General features: G+C 36.9%; 2 protein-coding genes and 1 non-coding gene across 3 annotated transcripts; 2 read left to right on the top strand and 1 right to left on the bottom strand.

Moving 5' to 3' along the window:
* Positions 1–62: 62 nt before the first annotated feature.
* On the bottom strand, positions 63–1,688 carry LOC111798447 (cytochrome b-c1 complex subunit 8-1, mitochondrial). The gene is made up of 2 exons (XM_023681600.2): positions 1,508–1,688; positions 63–329 (listed from the first exon to the last, which is right to left on the bottom strand). Exons 1-2 carry the CDS (start codon positions 1,675–1,677, stop codon positions 281–283), a joined length of 219 nt encoding a protein of 72 aa, XP_023537368.1. The 5' UTR covers positions 1,678–1,688; the 3' UTR covers positions 63–280.
* On the top strand, positions 1,631–7,990 carry LOC111798446 (polygalacturonase At1g48100). Its single transcript, XM_023681597.2, is given in 11 exon segments — positions 1,631–1,771; positions 2,206–2,277; positions 3,466–3,556; positions 4,255–5,139; positions 5,280–5,373; positions 5,376–5,410; positions 5,545–5,772; positions 5,877–5,921; positions 6,017–6,224; positions 6,623–6,813; positions 6,983–7,990. Coding segments are annotated over 8 exon segments (1,551 nt in total). The 5' UTR covers positions 1,631–1,771; positions 2,206–2,277; positions 3,466–3,556; positions 4,255–4,785; the 3' UTR covers positions 7,379–7,990.
* A 489-nt stretch (positions 7,991–8,479) lies between these two features.
* Positions 8,480–25,014, top strand: LOC111799185 (uncharacterized). Its single transcript, XR_015421783.1, has 4 exons — positions 8,480–8,923; positions 23,798–23,915; positions 24,527–24,729; positions 24,845–25,014. It is a non-coding gene; the product is annotated as an uncharacterized LOC111799185 (transcript).
* The last annotated feature ends 250 nt before the right edge of the window (positions 25,015–25,264 follow it).

Here is a 25,264-nt window from a genome sequence, read left to right as displayed (position 1 = left end):
CTCAAGATTGGTTGGTGGTTGGTATTGAGAAGACGGCAGGGGTCGCGCCATTACGGCATCAGTTACGACCTTCCCAATGCTGATTATTTCATAACAGCCATCATTCACATGATAACAAATGTTGTAATTTATTCCAACAAACAAGCGAGAAAATTTTCCTCAAAATAAAAGCACAACCTCATAGCCTAAGAAACCAGAGCTCCATTTGCATAACGAAAAAGTCCGAAGTTCAAAAGTTGTTCAAAGTAGATGCCAAATGCAGGAATCAGGCCCCCTCCTTTCAGTACCTGTGAGATAACTTTTCATTCTCCTTGAACTGCTGCGCGTACCTACATCCATTTGCAGATATGATATCTTCAATGCAAGGGACGTCCACATTAAATCGAACAAAAGCAAGTTCACAAGTGAAACATATATTTGCACATGTTCATCCACCATGACCCCATTTTCCACCAATCAATCAACTAATACAAGTCATTTATCTTATGCATGTATATGCAAACGAAGCTTAAATCAAAGCTAAAACAAAATAATATCTTTCGTATGTTGGTGCATGGTGCGGAACTCAGATGAAAAGGGAAACTTTAGTTCCATCCAATCTAGCGCTAAAAAATCTTAAATACAACGTTTCATCATTCTTAAACACAATGATGCCATTCTTACTTCTCACGTAAAAAATAGAAAGCATAAATTAGTCATCCCGCTATCATCCAAATTGATTTTACTCCGTTTTAAACCTCTTGCCCGCATCCAATTTCTCAATCTTGCATGTGAGGAAGGTTCCTCTTAATCTCAATTCTTTATATGTAGCAAAAAGTAAAAGTTCCACCCCGTGCACAACAGAACCAACCTATCTCTTCAATGATAAAATAGCATGAACTAAAAATAGATCAAAGTAATTGAAGGCTATTATAACACACACAGATGGTGGACGAGTAATTGCAAATCTGATTGATATGACCTGGGAACAATTCAATCAAGTGAGGCAATGCCTTTTCTAAAAAGAAGCGAACACTTGCAGTTCAGGACAATAACATCATCACGGGTTAGCCTACCACCCGCCAAAAAAAAAAAAAGCTTTTTATTCCATTCCAATAGATGAAACAATCAATCAATAAGATGCACCCTGTCAACTGTTCGCGATCAGTTCCAGTAGAAAATTTCGTATGAATATTAAAATGATGATAGCTTTGAGGGAAATATTGAACACGATAAGTCCAGAGAAGACTAAATGATTACAAGAATTCCACGTCGGTGGAATTGTGTATTTCCTCTTCGAATCTGATTAAGAGATATCTCATCTAAATTAGACCCGACCAGGTGTTACGAAAAGAATAACCTACCGAGCTTATTGAGAAACAATTGAAGACTTGTTTTGTTTTTTTTTTTTTAAATTGATATTAGATTGAACCATGAAGGGAAAAAACCAATCAACAAGAAGCAAACCCTAAATTCGGAATTCCAAAATAAGAAAAATATGAAAAGGAACAAGGAGATGAAAAATTACGTGTAGGTGCCGACGACGGGGGTAATTAGAAGGGCGGCACTGATCCAGTTCTCGGAGATCTTATGGTGAATCTTGCCGGTCAAGTCGTTCCATAACCCTGACATGGTCTTCTGCTGGAACGGCGACAAAGCGTAGATCACAGCCTTCATCCGGACCGGTTGCTTCCCCATAGCGGTCTTAATTCTTCAACTCCAAACACGGCAAGGCGATTATGATGAAGATAGCGGCTTCCCGATCGAAAGGGGTTGGTTCTTGTTGCCAAATGTAAGCCAGGCACTTATAGAAACAGCGTATTTGAATACTCGCCCTCACCGTTGGATGATTTTCACATCGGACGCTCGAGAAATTTTGGAACATATATTTGAATTTAAAGTTCAAATTTATGAATTAAAAAATTGAGTATACAGATTATATGAATTTATATTCCGTATAACAAAGATATATGAAGGTAATTGGTAAGTTCATTTTTGACATAATTGATTAGTTAAAATATTATATTTGATAAGTTAATATCTGAAGGGAGGATAAGAAGGTTGAAAACCCTTCATCGAGTTGAACCAGACCGGCAATATTGTTCGTGTAGATCTGGAGCTCCATATTAAGAAGCTGTAGAATGCATAGAAATGAAACGATTGGAAGCAAAATTGCGAAGTCGTTGGTGGATCTCGAAGCTGAAAGATGTTGCCATTATTTTGCAGGCTTCGAGCTTCTTCTCTCAGCTGGATTTGCATGTTGTGACTTGGTGCCATTGGTGGTTCAGGAAGCAAATGGTGAGCAGGTCCCTGTACTTGTTAAATTTTTATACTGGGAAATTTGGTGTCTGTGACGGTATGCCTGGCTGTGTGGCGTGGTGGAAAATGGATTTAAATTGAAGCACAGTCTTCAACTAGAATGGATTAACTCATTCGGCGTAGGGCTGCTAATACAAAATGGTTAACTACATACTGCATAAACATAGAACTGTCTAATAGTTGTCAACGGGGCTAAGTGACTGACCGCACTACCTTACGAACTGAAAGGTTGATCACACGTATTGGATATTAGAATATTGACAGCGTTTTCAGCCATAAATAATGGAAATGACTTCTTTGTTCGACCCGACCAGGCCATTACAAGTTTATAAGTAAGGGTATGAGGTCTTCTAGAGAAATAAAAAATAAAGCCACGAGAGTTTATCCTCAAAGTGGATAGTATCATACAATTGTAGAGGTTCATGGTTTCTAACATGGTATCAGAGTCATGCCCATAACTTAGTCAAGTTAATAGGATCCTTAAGTGTCGAATAAAGAGTGTATTTTGTTCGAGGAGAGGATTGTCGAGAGGGAGTCCCACATTGGCCAATTAAGGAGAAACTCAACATTGAAACAGGCTCGAAGGGACCTTGTTGGCTACCAACTTAGCAACGAAAAAAACTAGATTTATACTGCAACAACAACATCTTCATAAAACTTTGTTTCAAGGCTCAAGAACAACAAATACTTGTAAATGAAGGATAGATTTAAAGTAGATGCAACCTTGAGGGTTCTTTGACTAAGTTTGGGAATTTTCACTTGCGTTTTGTTTTGTCAGTGAACTGATGAAACAAAATGGTTAAAATTTTGATGACTTCAAATTTCTTCCCACTTAGGTCTCGTGAAACTTTGAGCTAAATTTTCTACCAAATTCTATATGATGTTGGGGTGAAAGGAAAAAACAAGAGAGAACGATGAAAAGATTGAATGTGACTATAGCTTATGGATCATGTGGCTTGACCTGCTGCACTGTTGCTCATAAGAAAGATCACACCACAAATTTATTAATACCCACTTCTCTGTCTGTCTGTCTGTTGCAATAGACTGTTGCTTATTAGTTGTATGCTTCATAGTATTGGTTGTCAGGTCATTGGGATCGATAATTTAATTAATATAATGAAAGTAGCAATAGAAAAAGGGATTTATAGCTGAAAAATTCACATGCAGGACAAAGGTTTGGGCAAAATGTGAATCCACAGAGAAGGAAGGAGTGGGCGTGGGAGCAGAAGCACAGCCACAAGTGTAAGAACCTCAGAAGGTGGGAATTTTTCACATCACTTAACACTGTTGTTCGTGGAATCTTTTGCGTTTGCTTTGTTCTAACTTCAAATTCTAGAATGATCCGTGAACTCCCATGTTCCTAAGGGAGCATTCTTTGAGATCTCTCTCTAAAACCCACTTTCAAAAAATGAATCAAGTTTCAAATATTTTGGAACCCATAATGGTTTATAGGTAGGTGGGTAGGTGGGTATTTGTATTATTTTGTTTTCCGAAAATATCACCACTTGCAAAATTATTTAAACTAGTATATCTATTAATTTAATGAGTTCACGGGGTATGAACACTTGCAAAGCAAGTTCACGCCCACAAAAAGACGGCTCAAATAATAATTTCTTTGTCTTCAGTTTTTTCTCCTCTCCTGGGTGTTCATACGGTACAAAGGTGGCCTTTCAACTAAATGAATCTATGATTAGGTATAAACAATAACAGATTGAAGGGGATCCCTCAACAGTCACAGACATATTGTACACTCTCTCGCTTTATTTTTATATATTGTAGGTTTCCAAATGAAAGAATCCTAATTTTCTCCTAATTTTGATTTAGCATCTTAATGCCCCATGCTAAGATTTTGAATTTGGATTCTAATGATTTTGACATTCTTTTGTTTCACGTTACTTGTTTAACTTGTTTTCAACTACTTTTAACATGCTTTGCGCGCTCGCGCTTCCTATCCAGTTTTGGAGGCAAATAAAAGCTTTTGTATAGAAGAGAAGATGTAGTAAAAATGTATATACAGTTACAATTACACGGAAAGATTTTGTGGTGGTGTTATGGTGTAAGAAAGGCTGTGTTAAGGTAAAAGAAGAGGGAAATAGAGTATATGCAGATGGCTGATTTAAGATGAGTTCTTAAGAGGCAACTGGATGAGTCGCATGTAATGACATATTAGCATGTAGCCAAAAGGCCATGTCGCTGTTTTTCAACTATACAATTCCTACCAGAATTCACTAAAAGGAAAGCTTCCTAATTAATAAAAGGGAGACGGCAGGAAAAACAGAGAGAGGGGGGGAATGAAAAGATTAAAAGCCTGCCATTAACAAATTGGTATGTTGGCTAGCCTTTGTCTGCACAGTCTCCTGAAGATTACGGAGTCGCTACCTATTTAACCCCACTTCACCTCCCACTTGCTTTGCCGATCTCAAAAGAACACTACCTCTCTCTCTCTCTCCCTGCCTTCCCACATTTACACTAAAAGTGAGGAGTGGGATGAGTTCCAAAACCTTAACACTTTCGGTTTTTATAGCTTTTCTTGTTTGGTCTTCGAAATTTGAAGGCTGCACTGCAAGGAGAGGAAAACACTGGAGACAGAGCAGGCAGACCTCGGCTTCTCTATCAAAGAAGAAAGGCAGTCATGGCGGTAGCAAGAGCCACCATGTCAGTGGCTCCAACCCAAAAGCTCCTCCGTCACACAATGCCTCCCCTTCGTCTCCAATTCCTCCTAAACCAAAAGAAGAGATCATTCCAACTCCACCCAAGAAAGGCTACAAGGGTAGCGATTCTTCCATATTCAACGTTCTAGATTTTGGTGCTAAAGGCAATGGAGAGTCTGATGACACTAAGGTACGTTCAATCACTCTTCTCCTATAGAAATACTTGGAGTTTTATATCTAACAGAATTTTGTCATTGCAAAAGGATTGGATAAATGGAATACCATCAAGGAATGATTTTGATTGGAAAATATTTGCACGATCCGTTCCAGGCATTTGAAGACGCTTGAGTAGCCGCTTGTAAGGTGGAGGGATCGACGGTCATGGTTCCGGCAGACTATGTGTTCTTCGTAGGACCCATTTCCTTTCTGGCCCATATTACCAACCAGATATTGTATTTCAGGTAAACATTATCGTACCCAGAAGCACGGTTCCCCCAAATTAAAGTATCCCTTTCAAGGGTAACCAGCCAGAACTAAACTACTCATAGTTAGGATGTTGACAATATTATATTAGCTCATTAGACTTGATTTGCAGCTGGATGGAACCATTATAGCTCCCACTGATCACCGAACTTGGGGGAAAGGTCTCTTGCAATGGATCCAATTTACAAAGCTAATAGGGGTTACCATACGGGGAAGTGGCATAATCGACGGAAGAGGATCCGTCTGGTGGCAAGATTCCTCCTTTGATGAGCCTATAGACGACGAGATGAAACTCATTATCCCCATGAACAAGACCAGAGATGAAGCAAAACCAACGCCGGTAATGAACACTATCTATACTGATCTTTTTCTCCACAATATTCAGTTTTCTAGCTGCAAATAGAGAAGGAAAATGAACGTGATTCACTAAAAAATATGTGGCAGGTAGGAAGCAATCTAGAAGGCAAAATGCCAAGCATCAAGCCAACTGTAAGGGATCACTTACTGACAAACTTCTAAGATGATTTCATTATGGCCCCATCATCCTCACCCTGTGGAGTTATATGAAATGTTATGTTACGCAGGCACTAAGGTTTTATGGAAGCTTCAATGTTACAGTCACGGGCATAACAATCCAAAACAGCCCCCAATGCCACCTCAAGTTTGACAACTGCGTGGGAGTCCTGGCGCATGATATCAGCGTCTCATCTCCTGGAAACAGTCCTAATACTGATGTAATTCACTTGCAAAACTCCAAAGACGTTCTAATCCACAGCACCAGTCTATCTTGTGGTAATTACGTCACTTGCAACCACTTGATCCTGTTGTTAAATATTATCTACTTAAATGGGCGGTGCTCAGTAAGGGCTAAGGGTGTGCATGTCTTGAGATAAACTGAGCACTCAACATTCAATCGTTACGACTATTTAAAAGGAGCATTTGATGGATAAAATACTAAATGTTTACTTAAAATATGATAACCTTTCTTGTCAGTAGACATAAGAGTCTTTCACTACAGAAATTTGCAACCATTAGTTATAAAGGCCAAGTTGAAATACTCAACAATTTTGAGACATTGGTTTTAATAGAAGAAAAAAAAAAACAATAATGTAGATTACGAGTAGGTAGAAGTTTGAAGTTGAAAATTGAAATAAACAGGTGACTGATGATCTTTATTCTGATCCTTTCAGGAGATGATTGTGTTTCTATTCAAACTGGATGCTCAAACATATACATACACAACGTGAACTGCGGGCCAGGACATGGAATCAGCATTGGGAGTCTAGGAAAGGACAATACAAAAGCTTGTGTTTCAAACATAACTGTCCGTGATGTCACAATGCATAACACGATGAACGGTGTTAGAATCAAAACATGGCAGGTACTTGTGTTTAAAATGGAAAGCATGTTGTTCATACCAAATGAACAAGCTCATTATTTTTGGGACAACCTAGCATTTTTCTAAAATTGGGAAGCCCCATAAGTCATCTATAATGTTCAGAATTGAATATCCACGAGTATTGATAGAATGGCACATGATACCTTTACAGGGTGGGTCAGGCTCTGTTCAGAACGTTCTCTTCTCAAACATTCAAATGTCTGAAGTTCAATTACCAATTGTGATTGACCAATTTTATTGCGACAAAGCGAAATGCAGTAACCAGACTTCAGGCGTGGCTCTATCAGGAATCAATTATGAGAAAATCCGAGGGACTTACACAGTTAAGCCTGTACACTTTGCCTGTAGCGACAACCAACCTTGTAGGGATGTAACGCTGACAACCATAGAGCTAAAACCACTGCAAGAGCGGTATCATTTATATGATCCTTTCTGGTGGCAGACATTTGGAGAACTGAAAACTCCTACTTCACCTCCAATTGGATGCTTACAGATTGGGAAGCCGTCTAGCAACAGAGTTCAGTACGAAGAAAATGATTCCTGTTAAGCTTAGAGAGGAACATTAAAAAGTTTCAGAATCAAGGCATTACTGAACAGGGTTTGAGGAGGCCATGGATGTCTCAAAAGTATGGCTCTTATCGTCATCGCTCTAGTTGTTGGCGCTGCAGTCATGTCCCCAAACATAGAGTCTTTGGATTGGGAGGAACTCACTGCTTTCATCCCACAACACTCTTTCTGAGCTGCCCTTCCTGCATTGTCAGCTGACGTTTCGTATTTCGATACTTTCCCCCACCGATGAAGCCGGCCTTGGCGCACCTCTTTCGAGTAAGGGAAGCCAAAAATCCCCTGGTAACAAAACTGCACCAACTACTTGGTCCTTTTACATCCTTCTTGTAATCCTCTTGAGGATACAAAAGTAGTGGTTGCAGTAAGTTTTTAAGTTAATGCGGCTGCTCAAAAAGGCTGAATACCCATTTTAGCATCTTTTTTGATTTGATTTTTTACTTCGTTTTTTTTCTTCTTCTTCTTCTTCCTTCGGTTGTTAGATTTGTTTATGTTATTTGCCTACTCTAACCTTCACAGTCTCGGCAATAGATGATGCGAAAGGGAGTTGTTTCATTTCTAAATGGAATTTTCTAACTTATGTTTTCTTCTTTAATTATGTGTTTGATCATATAAGTTCTTATTTTCTATTTTGCTTGTGTTTTTCTTTTGGATTTAGTTAATAGGTTAGATTACAATAATAATTAACTGCAATTTATAATAATTATGTACACTATATATCATTTTTGCAATGCAAACTAATGTTATGTACCCTATTTTTAGTATAAAACTTCATATTATTACATGGGTATGGTGAGAGTTTATATTTATATTTCAAAATCTCTCAATATGGTTTGAATACCAATAATGAAGCAGACGTCAACACTGTACCCTAAATAAAGTAAAATTAAAAAATTAAAAAAAAAAAAAAAAACCTTTAGATTTCTTATTCATATCTACAAATTATTGGTTAGAGCGTAGGTTAAAGAATCAATATATATGGGATCTACTTCAACTAATTAATATATTAAACGAAATTAGAAAAAAAGGTAATAATATTAATAAATAAATAAATAAAAGTTAGAAATTAGAGCCACGTCATTGGTCTCCATTTTTCCTTTCATTCGTTTTCTCCGGCGACAAGGGTTTTGTTAGGTTCGGAAATATAACCTTCAACGTTCATATCGTCGACGGTTTTCCACGGTCAAAGTCATAACGGTCTTCAGAGCCGTTACCCGCCATTCTCGGGTGCCAGCTGTCTCGGCCCCCGCTTATTTCACTCGGGCTTATATATTTCTCCCGCACTCACACCCTCTTCTTCGGCACATTCTCACATTAGAATCAGAGCGCTCCATCAACGCCCTCTTCCCTTCCGACTGTTCGTTGCCCAAACCGAACGCTAGATCGTTACAAGGCTCCATCAACGGCCTCTTCCCTTTTCGAGTGTTCGTTGCCCAAACCAAACGCTAGATTGTTACCAGGCAATCGGAGGAAGAGAGAGCAGAATTGAAAGAAGTTTCTCGCCTCGTCTCGGTGATGAAAAATAGAGGTGAAGTACCTTCATTCTGCCTTTTAGTTTTATGCGTGGTTCGGTCGCTGTTCTGGGTTTGAAATTTTAAGGGTACAGTAATGACTCTGTTCTCTCGTCCTCTGATTGCCTTCAAATTTCGTTTCAGCCTTTTAGTTTATGCGTAGTTTGATCGCTGTTTTGGGTTTGAAATTTTAAGGGTACAGTGATAATTCTTCTCTCTCTTCTTCTCATTGCCTTTAAATGTCGTTCTCAGACTTTTAGTTTTACGGGTAGTTTGGTCGCCGGTCTGAGTTTGAAATTTTATGTGTACAGTGATGATTCTGCTCTCTCTTCCTCCGATTGCCTTCAAATTTCGCTTTCAGCCTTTTAGTTTTATGGGTAGTTGGGTCGTTGTTCTGGGTTTGAAATTTTAAGGGTACAGCCGGCTATTTAAATTTAGGGGTTCACAGGAGAACTTCAGAGGTTATTCTTGTTTAGAGGTTCAAAAATAATTAAGTGAACAAAAGAAAATGATCCTGTGGTCAAAAGAAGCTACAAAGGATATAAGAAGGCATTCCAACTGAGGCAAATATCCTGTAACGAAAATCGAACAAGTTTCCTTTCAGTATAGAACAAGTTTTTGGCACACTAAAATTTTTTTAGCTTGTTTTTGGTAGAACTTGAATCATATATTTACTATTTTATCAATGCCAAGGGAGTTTTGGGAGCTCCCACCTCTCCTCAATGCTCAACCAAGCTACAATTCAGAAAAAACAAAAAGATACCCTCTTGCTTCTACAAAGCGACCTTAATATTACCCTCTAAAAAACTCCCACAAGCAATCATAACCAACATCATGTATACACTTGGGTGATTTGACATCATGAACTACCATATGTCCGGTCTGGTTCTTGCAGGAATTACATTTTTGGCAATGTTGTGGTCTTAATAAGGTTAGATTCCTACGTTTAACTTTTATTATGTCTTTGCTTTCCTTTTTTTATGTTCTTTGTGCTTCCTATATCATGTTTTTATTTCTAAGAGTAAATGATTAAACTACAATAAAGGATGGTAATGAATGTTAAATTTGAAAGAGGTTCATGAGTAAGAAATTAAATTACATCTTTTGTTTTCTGAGCTTTTTAGGTAGCTATGAATAGATCTTTTTTTTTTTTAAAAAAAAAAAAAATGAAAGTGAAGCTTTCATTGAGATCAATAAAAGAATACAAGAGGAACACTAGAAAACCATCCCAAGAGGAACCCAAGTGCCCATAAAGGTGCTCAAATCAAGCAAAATAAGACCTAAAGGATAGTTTAAAAGAAACGGGTGTCATATCCCCAAAAGCCGAATTGACCTAAAAAGATACTCCAATCAAACAAAATAAGATTTAAAGGTAATTACAAAAAATTGTACACACTCTCCCATACCATACAGAGGTGTGATCTATAAGGTTACACTGCACCCCAAGGTCTTCCAATCCTTTTGAAATTCCTATTGTTTCTTTCAACATAAAAATTCCATAAAATTGCTTTAAATAATCTCTTCTTTATCTGTTTTCAAGAAGGGATGAAGAAGAAACTCTTCCACCATGGAACTACAACTTGTAGGCTGGGCAAGACCATAGGAGAGATGTTCTAGATCCTTGGTCATTACAAGAGACACAACACTAGGGTCTATTCTGAAGTGGAGAATTCCTTTTTGTCTAAAGAGTTTGAATTAGAGATAATGATCAAGCAACTAAGCAAGGAGGTTTGTTTTACGGCAAGATTTGTAAATTGGATGAATCATTAAGATGAGGGGAGATGGCTTTCCATGATGAATTAAATGAAAAAATAACACTAGGTATTATGCACATAAAGGAGGAAACATTATGTGTACAGTGGTAGACGTGGGGTTACATATTCAAATAGCCAATTGGAAAGTGAAGAATTGTTCTAATCAAGGAATACGATGCTAAAGCGAAAAACACAAGGATTTGAGTATGAAAGGATTTGAGTTGAGGACAATTGGAAAGCGAAAAACTTTTGAATGGAGGAATGAGAGATCACAAAAAGAGGTTTGTTAAATTTTAGAGGAAGGAAGCACTAGAATAAAGATTATACTTAACTGGTGCTAAAGAAAAGTTTAATTGGTTTTTAGTCTATAAGTGAGATAAAGGATAATCTTTTGGATTTTTTGAGTTTGATGGTTATGTTTGTAAGGAAGGAAGATAAGTTTGGATATAAGGAAAAACACAAGGATGACCAAGAAAGACTTGTAATTTCAACAAAGGATATTGAGACGACAGTCAACAAGAACAAATACCAGAATAAGTACTTGGCCTTAAGTAGGACAAAAGGCTACACTGGCAAATTAAAAAAACATGTCAGAGAATGACAAACCCATGCAAGGACCCTCAAGGAACTTGGAAGGCCATAACTAAGACTAAGAACTCCCCCATGGTAAGAAAAGTGAACTTTCGAGGACAAAAGTTTTTAAAGGGAGGAGAATTTGCAAGAGACCAAGTAAGATTAAGAGATACTGGAGTAAATTTAAGGTGCCAAAGAAAGGATTAAGGATCTAACAAAAGGATTAAGAGACCTGAAGAAGGTTAATGCGCAAAAGAAAGAGATTTTCAATGCCCAAGCAAGGAATTATGTGGATTCAAGCCATTGAAAAAGGTTTGAAAAGGAAATTGTATTTACTCCGAGAAAAGAAGGAAAGAAGGACTTAAGACCCTAGAAACTCACCAATAAGCCTAGTAGAAAAAGGAACAAGAGAAGTCTCCCAGATACCACCTTGAAGGAAGAAGGTTGATTATGACAAAACTTGTTGGGTACAAGGAAGGAAATATACTCCAAGATATAAGGAAAAAACAAGGATGACCAAGAAAGACTTGTAATCTCTACAAAAGAGGTTGAGATGACAGTCAACAAGAACAAATACCAAAATAAGTACATGGCCTTAGGCAGAACAAAAGGCCACAAGGGCAAATTAGAAAAACATGTCTGAGAAGGACAAACCTACACAAGGATCCTCAAGAAACTTGGAAGGACATAACAAAGACCAAGAACTCCCCCAAGGCATCGTAAGAAAAGTGACCTTTAAAGGAGGAAGGTTATTCAGAGAGGGAGAATTTGCAAGAGACGAAGTAAGATTAAGAGATACTCGGGTAAGTTTAAGGTACCCAAGAAAGGATTAAAGGATCTAACGAAATGATTAAGAGACCCAAAGAAGGTTAATGGGCAAAAGAAAGAGATTTTCAATGCCCTAGCAAGGAATTATGTGGATTCCAGCCATTGAAAAAGGTTTGAAAAACAAATTCTATTTACTCCAAAGAAAGAAGGAAAGAAGGACTTAACATCCTAAGAACCCACCCATAAGCCTTGTAGAAGAAGGAACAAGAGAAGTCTCCAAGATACAACCTTGAAGGAAGAAGGTTGATTATGTAAAAACTTGTTGGGTACAAGGAAGGAAATATGCTCCAAGATATAAGGAAAAACACAAGAATGACTAAGAAAGACTTGTAATCTCAACCAATGATGTTGAGATGATAGTTAAGAAGAACAAATACAAGAATAAGTACATGGCCTTAAGGCAGAACAAAAGGCCACAAGGGCAAGTTAGAAAAACATGTCAGAGAAGGACAAACCCATGCAAGGACCCTCAAGGAACTTGGTAGGACATAAGTAAGACCAAGAACTCCCCCATGGTAAGAAAAATGAACTTTCGAGGACGAAAGTTTTTAAAAAGGAGAGAATTTGTAAGAGACCAAGTAAGATTAAGAGATACTCAGGTAAATTTAAGGTGCCAAAAAAAGGATTAAGAGACCCAAAGAAGGTTAATGAGCAAAAGGAGGAGATTTTCAATGCCCCAGCAAGAAATTATGTTGATTCAAGCCATTGAAAAAGAAATTGTATTTACTCCAAGGAAATAAGGACTAAGAAGGACTAAGAAGGACTTAAGAACCCACCAATAAGCCTTGAAGAAGAAGGAACAAGAAAACTCTCTAAGATACAACCTCGAAGGAAGAATGTTGATAATATAAAAACTTGTTGGGTTCAAGGAAGGAAATATGCTCAAATATATAAGGAAAAACACAAGGATGACCAAGAAAGACGGTAATCTCAACGATGTTGAGATGATAGTCAACAAGAACAAATACCAAATTAAGTACATGGCCTTAAGACAAAACAAAAGGCCACAAGGGCAAATTAGAAAAACATGTTAGAGAAGGACAAACCCGTGCAAGGACCCTTAAGGAACTTGGATGGACTTAACTAAAACCAAGAACTCCCCCAAGGCATGGTAAGAAAAGTGAACTTTGGAAGATGAAAGTTTTGAAAAGGGGGAGAATTTGTAAGAGACCAAGTAAGATTTAAGAGATATTCGGGTAAGTTTAAGGTACCCAAGATAGGATTAAGGGATCTAATAAAGGGATAAAGAGACCCAAAGAAGGTTAATGGTCAATTAAAAGAACAAGAGAAGTCTCTAAGATACAACCTTGAAGGAAGAAGGTTGATTATGTAAAAACTTGTTGGGTACAAGGAAGGAAATATGCTCCAAGATATAAGGAAAAACACAAGAATGACTAAGAAAGACTTGTAATCTCAACCAATGATGTTGAGATGATAGTTAAGAAGAACAAATACAAGAATAAGTACATGGCCTTAAGGCAGAACAAAAGGCCACAAGGGCAAATTAGAAAAACATGTCAGAGAAGGACAAACCCATGCAAGGACCCTCAAGGAACTTGGTAGGACATAAGTAAGACCAAGAACTCCCCCATGGTAAGAAAAATGAACTTTCGAGGATGAAAGTTTTTAAAAAGGAGAGAATTTGTAAGAGACCAAGTAAGATTAAGAGATACTCAGGTAAGTTTAAGGTGCCAAAGAAAGGATTAAGAGATCTAATAAAAGGATTAAGAGACCCAAAGAAGGTTAATGGTCAAAAGGCAGGGATTTTCAATGCCCTAGCAAGGAATTATGTGGATTCAAGCCAATGAAAAAGAAATGATATGAAATTGTATTTACTCCGAGGAAAGAAGGAAAGAAGAACTTGAGACCCTTAGAACCCACCAATAAGACTTAATGGAGAAGGAACAAGAGAAGTCTCTAAGATACAACCCTGAAGGAAGAAGGTTGATTATGTCGAAACTTGCTGGGTACAAGGAAGGAAATATGCTCCAAGATATAAGGAAAAACACACTAATGAACAAGAAAAACTTGTAATCTCTACAAAGGAGGTTGAGATAACTGTCAACAAGAATAAATACCAGAATAAGTACATGGCCTTAAGGCAGAATAAAAGGCCACAAAGGCAAATTAGAAAAACATGTCAGAGAAGGAAAAATCGATGCAAGGGCCCTCAAGGAACTTTGTAGGACATAATTTAGACCAAGAACTCCCCCATGGTAAGAAAAGTGAACTTTCGAGGACGAAGAGAGAATTTGTAAGAGACCAAGTACGATTAAGAGATACTCGGGTGTGTTTAAGGTGCTCAAGAAAGGATTAACGGATCTAACAAAAAGATTAAGAGACCCAAAGAAGCTTAAAGGGCAAAAGGAAGAGATTTCCATTGCTTTAGCATGGAATTATGTGGATTCAAGCCATTGCAAAAGGTTTGAAAAAGAAATTGTATTTAGTCCAAGGAAAGGAGGAAAGAAGGACTTAAGACCGTAAGAACCCACCAATAAGCCTCGTAGAAGAAGCAACAAAAGATGTCTCCAAGATATAACCTTGAAGGAAGAAGGTTGATTATGACAAAATTTGTTGGGTACAGAAGGAAATATCCTCCAAGATATAAGGAAAAACACAAGGATGACCAAGAAAGACTTGTAATCTCTACAAAGGATGTTAAGATGATAGTCAACAAGAACAAATGCAAGAATAAGTACATGGCCTTAAGGCAGAACAAAAAGCCACAAGGGCAAATTTGAAAAACATGACAGAGAAGGATAAACCCATGCAACAACCCTTAAGGAACTTGGAAGGACATAACTAAGACCAAGAACTCCCCCATGGTAAGAAAAGTGAACTTTTGAGGACGAAAGTTTTTAAAAGGGGGAGAATTTGTAAGAGAACAAATAAGAGTAAGAGATACTCGGGTAAGTTTAAGGTGAGATACTCGGGTAAGTTTAAGGTGCCAAAGGAAAGGATTACAGGATCTAACAAAAGGATTAAGAGACCCAAGGAAGGTTAATGGGCAAAAGGAAGAGATTTTAAATGCCCTAGCAAGGAATTATGTGGATTCAAGCAATTGAAAATGTTTGAAAAAGAAATTGTATTTACTCCAAAGGAAAGAAGGACTTAAGACCCTAAGAACCCAACAATAAGCCTTGTGGAAGAAGGAACAAGAGAAGTCTCCCGGATACAACCTTGAAGGAAGAAGGTTGATTATGACAAAACTTGTTGGGTACAAGGAAGGAAATATGCTCCAAGATATAAGGAAAACACAAGGATAACCAAGAAAGACTTGTAATCTCTTCAAAGAATGTTGAGATGACAGAAGGTTGATTATGACAAAACTTGTTGGGTACAAGGAAGGAAATATGCTCCAATATATAAGAAAAAAATACAAAGATGACCAAGAAAGGCGTGTAATCTCTATAAAGAATGTTGAGATGACAGTCGACAAGAATAAATATCGGAATAAGTACATGGCCTTGAGGCATTACAAAAGGCCACAAGGGAAAATTAGTAAAACATGTCAAGAAGGTCAAACCCATGCAAGGACTCTCAAAGAACTTTGATGGACATAACTAAATCCAAGAACTCCCCCAAGGCATTATAAGAAAAGTGAACTTTCAAAGAGGAAAGTTATTAAGAGGGGGAGAATTTGTAAGAGACTAAGTAAGATGAAGAGATACTCTAATAAGTTTAAGGTACCCAAGAAAGGATTAAACCCAAAGAAGGTTAACGGGCAAAAGGAAGAGATTTTCTATGCTCTAGCAAGGAATTATGTGGATTCAAGCCATTGAAAAATGTTTGAAAAAGAACTTGTATTTACTCGAAGGAAAAAAGGAAAGATGGAAAGAAGGATTTAAGCAGTAAGAACCCACCAATAAGCTTTGTAGAAGAAGGAACAAGAGAAGTCTCTAAGGTACAACCTTGAAAGAAGGTTGATTATGTCAAAACTTGTTGGGTACAAGGAAGGAAACGTGCTCCGAGATATAAGGAAAAACACAAGGATGACCAAAAAATAGTTGTAATCTCAATAAAGGATGTTAGAGATGACAGGCAACAAAAACAAATACCATAATAAGTACATGGCCTTAAGGCAGAACAAAAGATGAGGGCAAATTAGAAAAGCATGTCAGAGAAGGATAAACCCATGCAAGGACCCTCAAGGAACTTTGAAGGACATAACTAAGACAGAACTCCCCAAGGATGGTAAGAAAAGTGAACTTTCGATGACGAAAGTTTTTAAAAGGGATAGAATTTGTAAGAGAAGAAGTAAGATTAAGAGATACTCGGGTAAGTTCAAGGTACCTAAGAAAGGATTAAGGGATTTAACAAAAGGATTAAGAGACCCCAAGAAGGTTAATGGGCAAAAGGAAGAGATTTTCAATGCTAGAAAAGAATTATGTGGATTCAAGCCATTGAAAAATGGTTGAAAAAGAAATTGTATTTACTCCAAGGAAAGAAGGATTTAAGACCCTAAGAACCCAACAATAAGCCTTGTAGAAGAAGGAACAAGAGAAGTTCTAAGATACAACCTTGAAGGAAGGTTGATTATGTAAAAACTTGTTGGGTATAAGGAAGGACATATGCTCCAAGATATAAGGAAAAACACAAGGATGACCGAGAAAGACTTGTAATCTCAACAAAGGATTTTGAGATGACAGACAACAAGAACAAATACCGGAATAAGTACATGCCTTAAAGCAGAACAAAAGGCCACGAGGACAAATTAGAAAAGCATGTTAGAAAAGGAAAAACACATGCAAGGACCCTCAAGGAACTTTGAAGGACATAACTAAGACCAAGAACTCCCCCAAGGCATGTTAAGAAAAGTGAACTTTCGAGGACGAAAGTTTTTAAAATGGGGAGAAATTGTAAGAGACCAAGTAAGATTAAGAGATACTTGGATAAGTTTAAGGTGCCCAAAAAAGGATCAAGGGATAAGAGACCCAGAAAAGGTTAATGGTTAAAAGGAATAGATTTTCAATGCCCTAGGAAGGAATCATGTGGATTCAAACCATTGATAAAGGTTTGAAAAAGAAATAATATTTACTCCTAAGGAAAGAAGGAAAGAAGGACTTAAGACCCTAAGAACACACCAATAGGCCTCGTAGAAAAAGGAATAAGAGAAGTCTCTAAGATACAACCTTGAGGGAAGAAGGTGATTATGTCAACACCCGTTGGGTACAAGGAAGGAAATATGCTCCAAGATATAAGGAAAAACACAAGGATGACCAAGAAAGACTTGTAATCTCAACAAAGGATGTTGAGATGACAGGCAACCGGAACAAATACCAGAATAAGTACATGGCCTTGAGGCCGAACAAAAGGCCACGAGGGCAAATTAGAAAAGCATGTCAGAGAAGGACAAACTCATGCCCACCCTCAAGAAACTTTGAAGGACATAACTAAGACCAAGAACTCCCCCAAGGCATGGTAAGAAAAGTAAACTTTGGAGGATGAAATTTTTTAAAGGGGGGAGAATTTGTAAGAGACTAAGTAAGATTAAGAGATACTCAGGTAAGTTTAAAGTGCTCAAGAAAGGATTAAGGTATCTAACAAAAGGATTAAGAGACCCAAAGAAGGTTAATGGTAAAAAGGAAGATAATTTCCCGTGCTCTAGCAAGGAATTATGTGGAAAAGAAATTGTATTTACTCCAAGGAAAGAAGGAAAGGACTTAAGACCCTAAGAACCCACCAATAAGCCTGGTAGAAGAAGGAACAAGAGAAGTCTCTAAGATACAACCGTGAAGGAGGAAGGAAATATTCTCAAGATATAAGGAAAAACACAAGAATGACTAAGAAAGACTTGTAATCTCAACCAATGATGTTGAGATGATAGTTTAGAAGAACAAATACAAGAATAAGTACATGGCCTTAAGGCAGAACAAAAGGCCACAAGGGCAAATTAGAAAAACATGTCAGAGAAGGACAAACCCATATAAGGACCCTCAAGGAATTCGGAAGGACGTAACTAAGACCAAGAACTCCTCAAGGCTTAGTAAGAAAAGTGAACTTTTTAGGACAAAAGTTTTTAAAAGGGGGGATATTTGTAAGAGACCAAGTAAGATTAAGAGATACTCGAGTAAGTTTAAGATGCCCAAGAATGGATTAAGGGATCGAACAAAAGGATTAAGAGACCCATAGAAGGTTAATGGGCAAAAGGAAGAGATATTCAATGCGACCAAGGAATTATGTGGATTCAAGCCATTGAAAAAGGTTTGAAAAATAAATTGTATTTACTCCAAGGAAAGAAGGATTTAAGACCCTAAGAAACCCACCCATAAGTCTTGTAGGAGAAGGAACAAGAGAAGTCTCTAAGATACAACCTTGAAGGAAGAAGGTTGATTATGTAAAAACTTGTCGGGTACAAGGAAGGAAATATGCTCTAAGATATAAGGAAAAACACAAGGATGACCAAGAAAGATTTGTAATCTCTACAAAGTATGTTTAGATTATAGTCAACATGAACATATACCAGAATAAGTACATGGCCTTAAGGCAGAACAAAAGGCCACAAGGGCAAATTAGAAAAACTTATTAAAGAAGGACAAACCCATATAAGGACCCTCAAGGAACTTGGAAGGACGTAACTAAGACCAAGAACTCCCCCAAGGCATGGTAAGAAAAGTGAATTTTCGGGGACAAAAGTTTTTAAAAGGGGGGATATTTGTAAGAGACCAAGTAAGATTAAGAGATACTCGAGTAAGTTTAAGATGCCCGAGAAAGGATTAAGGGATCGAACAAAATGATTAAGAGACCCATAGAAGGTTAATGGGCAAAAGGAAGAGATTTTCAATGCCCTAGCAAGGAATTATGTGGTTTGAAAAAGAAATTTTATTTACTCCAAGGAAAGAAGGAAAGAAGAACTTAAGACCCCAAGAACCCTCCAATAAGCCTTGTAGAAGAAGGAACAAGAGAAGTCTCTAAGATACAACCTTGAAGGAAGAAGGTTGATTATGTAAAAACTTGTTGGGTACAAGGAAGGAAATATTCTCCAAGATATAAGGAAAAACACAAGAATGACTAAGAAAGAATTGTAATCTCAACCAATAATGTTGAGATGATAGTTAAGAAGAACAAATACAAGAATAAGTACATGGCCTTAAGGCAGAACAAAAGGCCACAAGGGCAAATTAGAAAAACATGTCAGAGAAGGACAAACCCACGCAAGGACCCTCAAGGAACTTGGAAAGACATAACTAAGACCAAGAACTCCCCTAAGGCATGGTAAGAAAAGTGAACTTTTGAGGAGGAAAGTTTTTAAAAGGGGGATATTTGTAAGAGACCAAGTAAGATTAAGAGATACTCGAGTAAGTTTAAGATGCCCAAGAAAGGATTAAGGGATCGGACAAAAGGATTAAGAGACCCATAGAAGGTTAATGGGCAAAAGGAAGAGATTTTCAATGCTCTAGCAAGGAATTATGTGGTTTGAAAAAGAAATTTTATTTACTCCAAGGAAAGAAGGAAAGAAGAACTTAAGACCCTAAGAACCCACCAATAAGCCTTGTAGAAGAAGGAGACTGATATAACCTTGAAGGAAGAAGGTTGATTATGTCAAAACTTGTTGGGTACAAGGAAGGAAATATGCTCCAATATATAAGGAAAAACACAAGGATGACCAAGAAAGACTTGTAATCTCTACAAAGGACGTTGAGATGACTGTCAACAAGAACAAATACCAAAATAAGTTCATGGCCTTAAGGCCGAACAAAAGGCCACAAGGGCAAATTAGAAAAACATGTTAGAGAAGGACTAATTATTAATTTATTAAAAATAGAAAATTATAAAAATAGTAAATTAGTCCCATGCAAGGACCCTTATGGAACTTGGAAGGACGTAACTAAGACCAAGAACTCCCCCAAGGCATGGTAAGAAAAGTGAACTTTCAAGAACAAATTTGTAAGAGGGGGAGACTTTTCCAAGTAAGATTAAGATATTGGGTATGTCTAAGGTGCCCAAAAAAAAAGGTTTAAGGGATAAAAAAAAAGGATTAAGAGACCCAGGAAGGTCAGTGGGCCAAAGAGATTTTCAATGTCCTGGCAAGGAATTATAAGGATTCAAGTCTTTGAGAAGGTTTGAAAAAGACATAGTATTTACTCCGATGAAGGAAGGAAAGAAGGACTTAAGACTATAAGAATCCACCAATAAACCAATAAGCCTTGTATATGAAGGAACAAGAGAAGTCTCTCAGATACAACCTTGAAAGAAGAAGGTTGATTATGTCAAAACTTGTTGGGTACAAGGAAGGAAATATGCTCCAAGATATAAGGAAAAACACAAGGATGACCAAGAAAGACTTGTAAGCTCAATAAAGGATGTTAAGAAGACCGTCAAGAAAAACAAATACTAGAATAAGTACTCAGACCAAGTCGTAGAATGACACACCCATGCAAGGATTCTCAAGGAACTTGGAAGGACACAACTCAGACCAAGTACTCCCCGAAGGCATTGTAAAAAAAGTAAACTTTTGAGGACGAAAGTTTTTAAGAGGGGGAGAATTTGTAAGAGCCCAAGTAAGATTAAGATACTCGGTAAGTTTAAGGTGCTCAAGAAAGATTTAAGGGATCCAAAAAAAAGGATTAAGAGACCCAAAGAAAGTTAATGGGCCAAAGGAAGAGATTTCAATGTCCTAGCAAGGAATTGTATGGATTCAAGCCATTGAGAAAGGTTTGAAAGAGAAATAGTATTTACTCCCATGAAAGAAGGAAAGAAGTACTTAAGACCCTAAGAACCCACAAATAAGCCTTGTACAAGAATGAACAAGAGAAATCTCTAAGATACAATCTTGAAGGAACAAGGTTGATTGTGTCAAAACTTGTTAGGTGCAAGGAAGAAAATATGCTCCAAAATATAAGGAAAAACACAAGGATTACCAAGAAAGACTTGTAATCTCAACAAAGGATGTTAACAAATTAGTCAAGAAAAACAAAGACCAGAATAAGTATACGTTCTTAAGGCAGGACAAAAGGCCACAAGGGAAAATTAGAAAGACATGCTAGAGAAGGACAACCCCATGCATGGACCCTCAAGGAACTTGGAAGGACATAACTAAGACCAAGAACTCTTCCAAGGCATGATAAGAAAAGTGAACTTTCGGGGACGAATGTTCTTAAGAGGGGGAGAATTTGTAAGAGCCCAAGTAAGATTAAGATAATCGGGTAAGTTTAAGGTGCCCATGAATGGTTTAAGGGATCCAAAAAAAGGATTGAGAGACCCAGGAAGGTTAATGAGCCTAAAAAAGAGATTTTCAATGCCCTAGCGATTAGAAGCCTTTGAGAAAGGTTTGAAAAGGAAATAGTAAGTATAAAAGAAAAAAAAGGTCATTTTTTTTCAGTTTCAAGTAAACTTCTCCTATTTTTAATTCTTGATGGAGATGGAATTTCAAGATTAAGGAAAAATTGACCAAACTATGATCAAGAATTTTTAGAAAAAGTTTGGATTTTTAGAGTAAAATATTATAAATGGCAAATTACAAAAATGCTCATGAAGGTCACAAAATACGAACATGCCCCTCCCACGAAGATTTTTTTTGCATATATGGTTTCATAACGTGACCAAAGAAATTGAGTACTTTCTTGGAATGGTCTATGAATAAATTATTATGATGGTGAGATAGAGTACTTTCTTAGAATGATCTATGAGGGAGTACTTTCTTAGAATGATCTATGAGTTCTCTTGAAGAATTAAATGAGATGATATCCTTACTTAAAGAGGAAAAATATCCACCTAGTGTGGTAAATGGAGGACTATATGTATCAAAGAATAAAAGTCACATAAAAGTCACATGCAATAAGAAATATAAAAGAATTTGAATCAAGGATAATTGAAAAGTGAAGAATAGTGTGAATCAAGGAATATGAGATCACACTATGAGGTTAGAGAAATTGTAGAGGAATGAAGCACTAGAATAAAGAATATGCTCAATTAGTGCTAAAGAAAGTTAAATTGTATTTGGTCTATATAAGTTAGATAAAAGACAATCTTTTGGTTTGAATGATTATGTATGTAAGGAAGGAAAATAAGTTTGGATACGAGAGTTGTGGGTTAAAGTATAAGATTTGACTCCCAAGTTTTTGATAATGGACAATTCTTTGAACTTGGTTACTCCCAAGTTTTTTATAATGGAAAATCATTTGAATTTTTTAAGTTCAATGGTTGGTTATGTACGAAAGGATGGAAGAGAGATAAGTTTGGATACAAGAATTTTGGTTTTAAAGTTTAGATACAAGAATTTTGAGGTAGTATTGCTAGGGCAAGTGAATAAAGTTTTATGATGTTGAAATAAGGTACTTTCTTAGAACGGTTTATGAGTTTCCTTGAAGAATTAATGAAAGAATTTGAAAAAAGGATAATTGGAAAGCAAAGGTTTATGAGTTTCCTTGAAGAATTAATGAAAGAATTTGAAAAAAGGATAATTGGAAAGCAAAGAGTTGTTGGAATCTAGAAAGAAGGGAACGCAGAAAAAAAATGAGTTAAAATATGAAATTAGACTCCCAAGATTTTGATAATGGACATTCTTTTAAAATAATTTAGTTTAAGGATTATGTATGAAAGGACGGGAGAAAGATAGTTTTGGATATAAGAATGGACTTCTATTTTTTATTGCTAATTTCTTGTCGATTCTTTGAATCGAAATTAATGTTTGAAATAGTATTGTCTAATAAGGTTTAATTTGAGGCAAGTGAATGAAATATTTTGATGATTACATTGGGTACTTTCTTAGAACGGTCTATGGATTTCCTTTAAGAATAAAATGAGATGATATCCTTACTTAAAAAGGAAAAAAGATCCGTTAATGTGGTAAATGGAGAAGTATAGGTTAGAATAGTCAATTGAAAAACGGAGACTTCGGATTCAAATTATAAGTTGTCAGTAACAATTGAAGGAGGACGAAGTGTGATTCGAGGAAATTTCAACGATAGAAGCCAAAGAATAGTAGTTAGTAGGGTTATTCTAGAACTTGGATGGATTGTGTTAGATGAAACAAAATTACAAACTACAAGTCCATACGAAACTAATTTCATAATAATTATTTGTGTACCTCATGACCCCTTCTTATCTGCAAAAGTCAACAAAAAAACCCAGAGTTGATACCTTCACCAGTGTGCATACATAAAATTTTCTAATTTTCTAGCACAATCAGAGACCTGAATGAACTAAAAATTTATTTTTTAAGGAAGACGTCCAAGACACTCATCTTGCAACGCTCACCACGCCATGACACGTATGTGTTATGCGTTGAGGCATGAACACATGTCCATGCTGATTCATTTATGGTTACCGTACAAGAGAGCAGCCTCATATATCAACCTTTGACTCATGGACTAGGGCATAATATCGTCACACCTGTATCATCGTTAGTGTCCTCAAAAAATTCATTTTCTAAGGAAGACGTCCAAAACACTCATCTTGCAACGCTTGCCACGCCATGACATGCATGTGTCATGGATTAGCTCATTTAGGCCATAAGACTTAGGGGTGGAGGAAGTCTAACATCATGCCTCCCCCTGTAATATATTTTGATGCATATTTGATCTGGCTGGAGTAGACGTAATTTTGGCGAGCAATCATACAGTCCCGCGGAGTGTCTCTTAGGTGTTCGTTTAACACCAAATTTTTCAAGCTTTCATCTTTCATAGAGACAAATTTAACTCTAGAGTAGCATATTGAAACACATATCTAATAACATTTTACATCTTTCCCAAGAAGTGAATTTCGAAGTGAATTTCTTCTCTTCTAATGGTGCAGGGAGGTAGCTGAAAATTTGATTCTCATGCATGAGGAGTGTGTGGATGGTAACTTTAGCTCTATCGAAATGTTGAGCCAATCTTCTCTTCCACGAGTTGCTCGTTCTCATGTTAGTCAGGTATCGTGAAATTTTGCCTTAAATAGTACGTTATTTTCTAGCTCCACTTTAAAGTAAGAAAAAATGTTGAGATAGAACTCGTTATTCAATAGTGTGGTTTTGACAGTAGAGATTAGCATTGTTGTTTAATAAAACTTCCAGTTTTGCAATTTTCTGCTTCAGCTTATGGATCATGATTCCCAACCTCTCAATCTTCACTACTTTTCTACTTCTGATCATCTCAAATTAATTTTATTTGGTGTGAAGATATATATAAAATATTAGAATTCAACTTGTTGTGTTTTTGGAAATATCACAGAGGGCCATATGCCGTTTTATTTCCTCATGTCTTCTGATTATTTCGTATGTTCGTCCAAGTTTGGTAGCTAAATTGAACACCTACATTTTCGAGGAAGGTCCCGAAGGGCTGACTTTATTAAGAGAACCAAAGGATTTTATTGGTAGGTTAATGTCCATTTAAATTTTGATTTTTAAAATTTGAAAAGTGTGAGGGTTTTTCGTTTTAATTTATTGTCAATAAACAAAATATGTATAGTTCATAAAAGTCAATAAAATCAATATTAATTCCTCTTCGATAAGATTCTATCTGACATCTCGTTTCTCTATTATAGTTGCACTTTTTCAGGAACTATTGGCGTCTCCAAAGGAGATTGAACCTTTTGGTATCCATCATGCATCTCAAATGGCTGCTCTGGACTGCATTGTATCTGTTGAAGGCGATGGTATTTATATCCTCATATACTGGAAACATGGCTACAACAGTTGAAGGTCACCGCCGTTTCCTTGGAAATAGGAGGACAATACCACCAGACAGGCAAGCTTTTATACATATAATTGGTTGAATTAGGGAGAGGAAACTTTTTTACAACTAAAAAGCCGTAGGATTACATGAAAATTTTTCAAACACTTGTAACCTCTGGCTTTTGCAGGCAAGAGATCTGCAAGGAAGAAGAAGAAGCTTTCTATGTTAATCCTTTGCCCAATTGTTTATGTCAGAGAGAACAATCAAACTCACAAACCACAATTGAATATTAATGGACTTATTAGAAACTTAACAAAGTTGACTAACCTTTAGCTTATTACTTCTATCCGAAGAGGGGGGAAAAAGCTTGTTACGAAAAAAGCTTGTTACGTAAGAAGTTCATCAAGAAATGGAGTGTTGAATGGTAGCTTAATGACCCCAGAAGACCCCAGAAGCCACATGGAGTGACAATGCCCAAATTGGAAGAACCCATTGAAACGTAACCAGCAGAAACTGTTTCCCTGCGACTTAAAATCAAATCAAAGAGCTATTCATACATGAAAAAAGAAAAATTAGTGAAGCTCTCCAGTGCAGCAAGGCAAAGAAA

The sequence above is a fragment of the Cucurbita pepo genome, chromosome 7, assembly GCF_057944985.1.
Source record: "Cucurbita pepo subsp. pepo isolate OVF chromosome 7, ASM5794498v1, whole genome shotgun sequence".
Taxonomy (NCBI): domain Eukaryota; kingdom Viridiplantae; phylum Streptophyta; class Magnoliopsida; order Cucurbitales; family Cucurbitaceae; genus Cucurbita; species Cucurbita pepo.
This window is presented reverse-complemented; position numbering and strand designations above follow the sequence as displayed.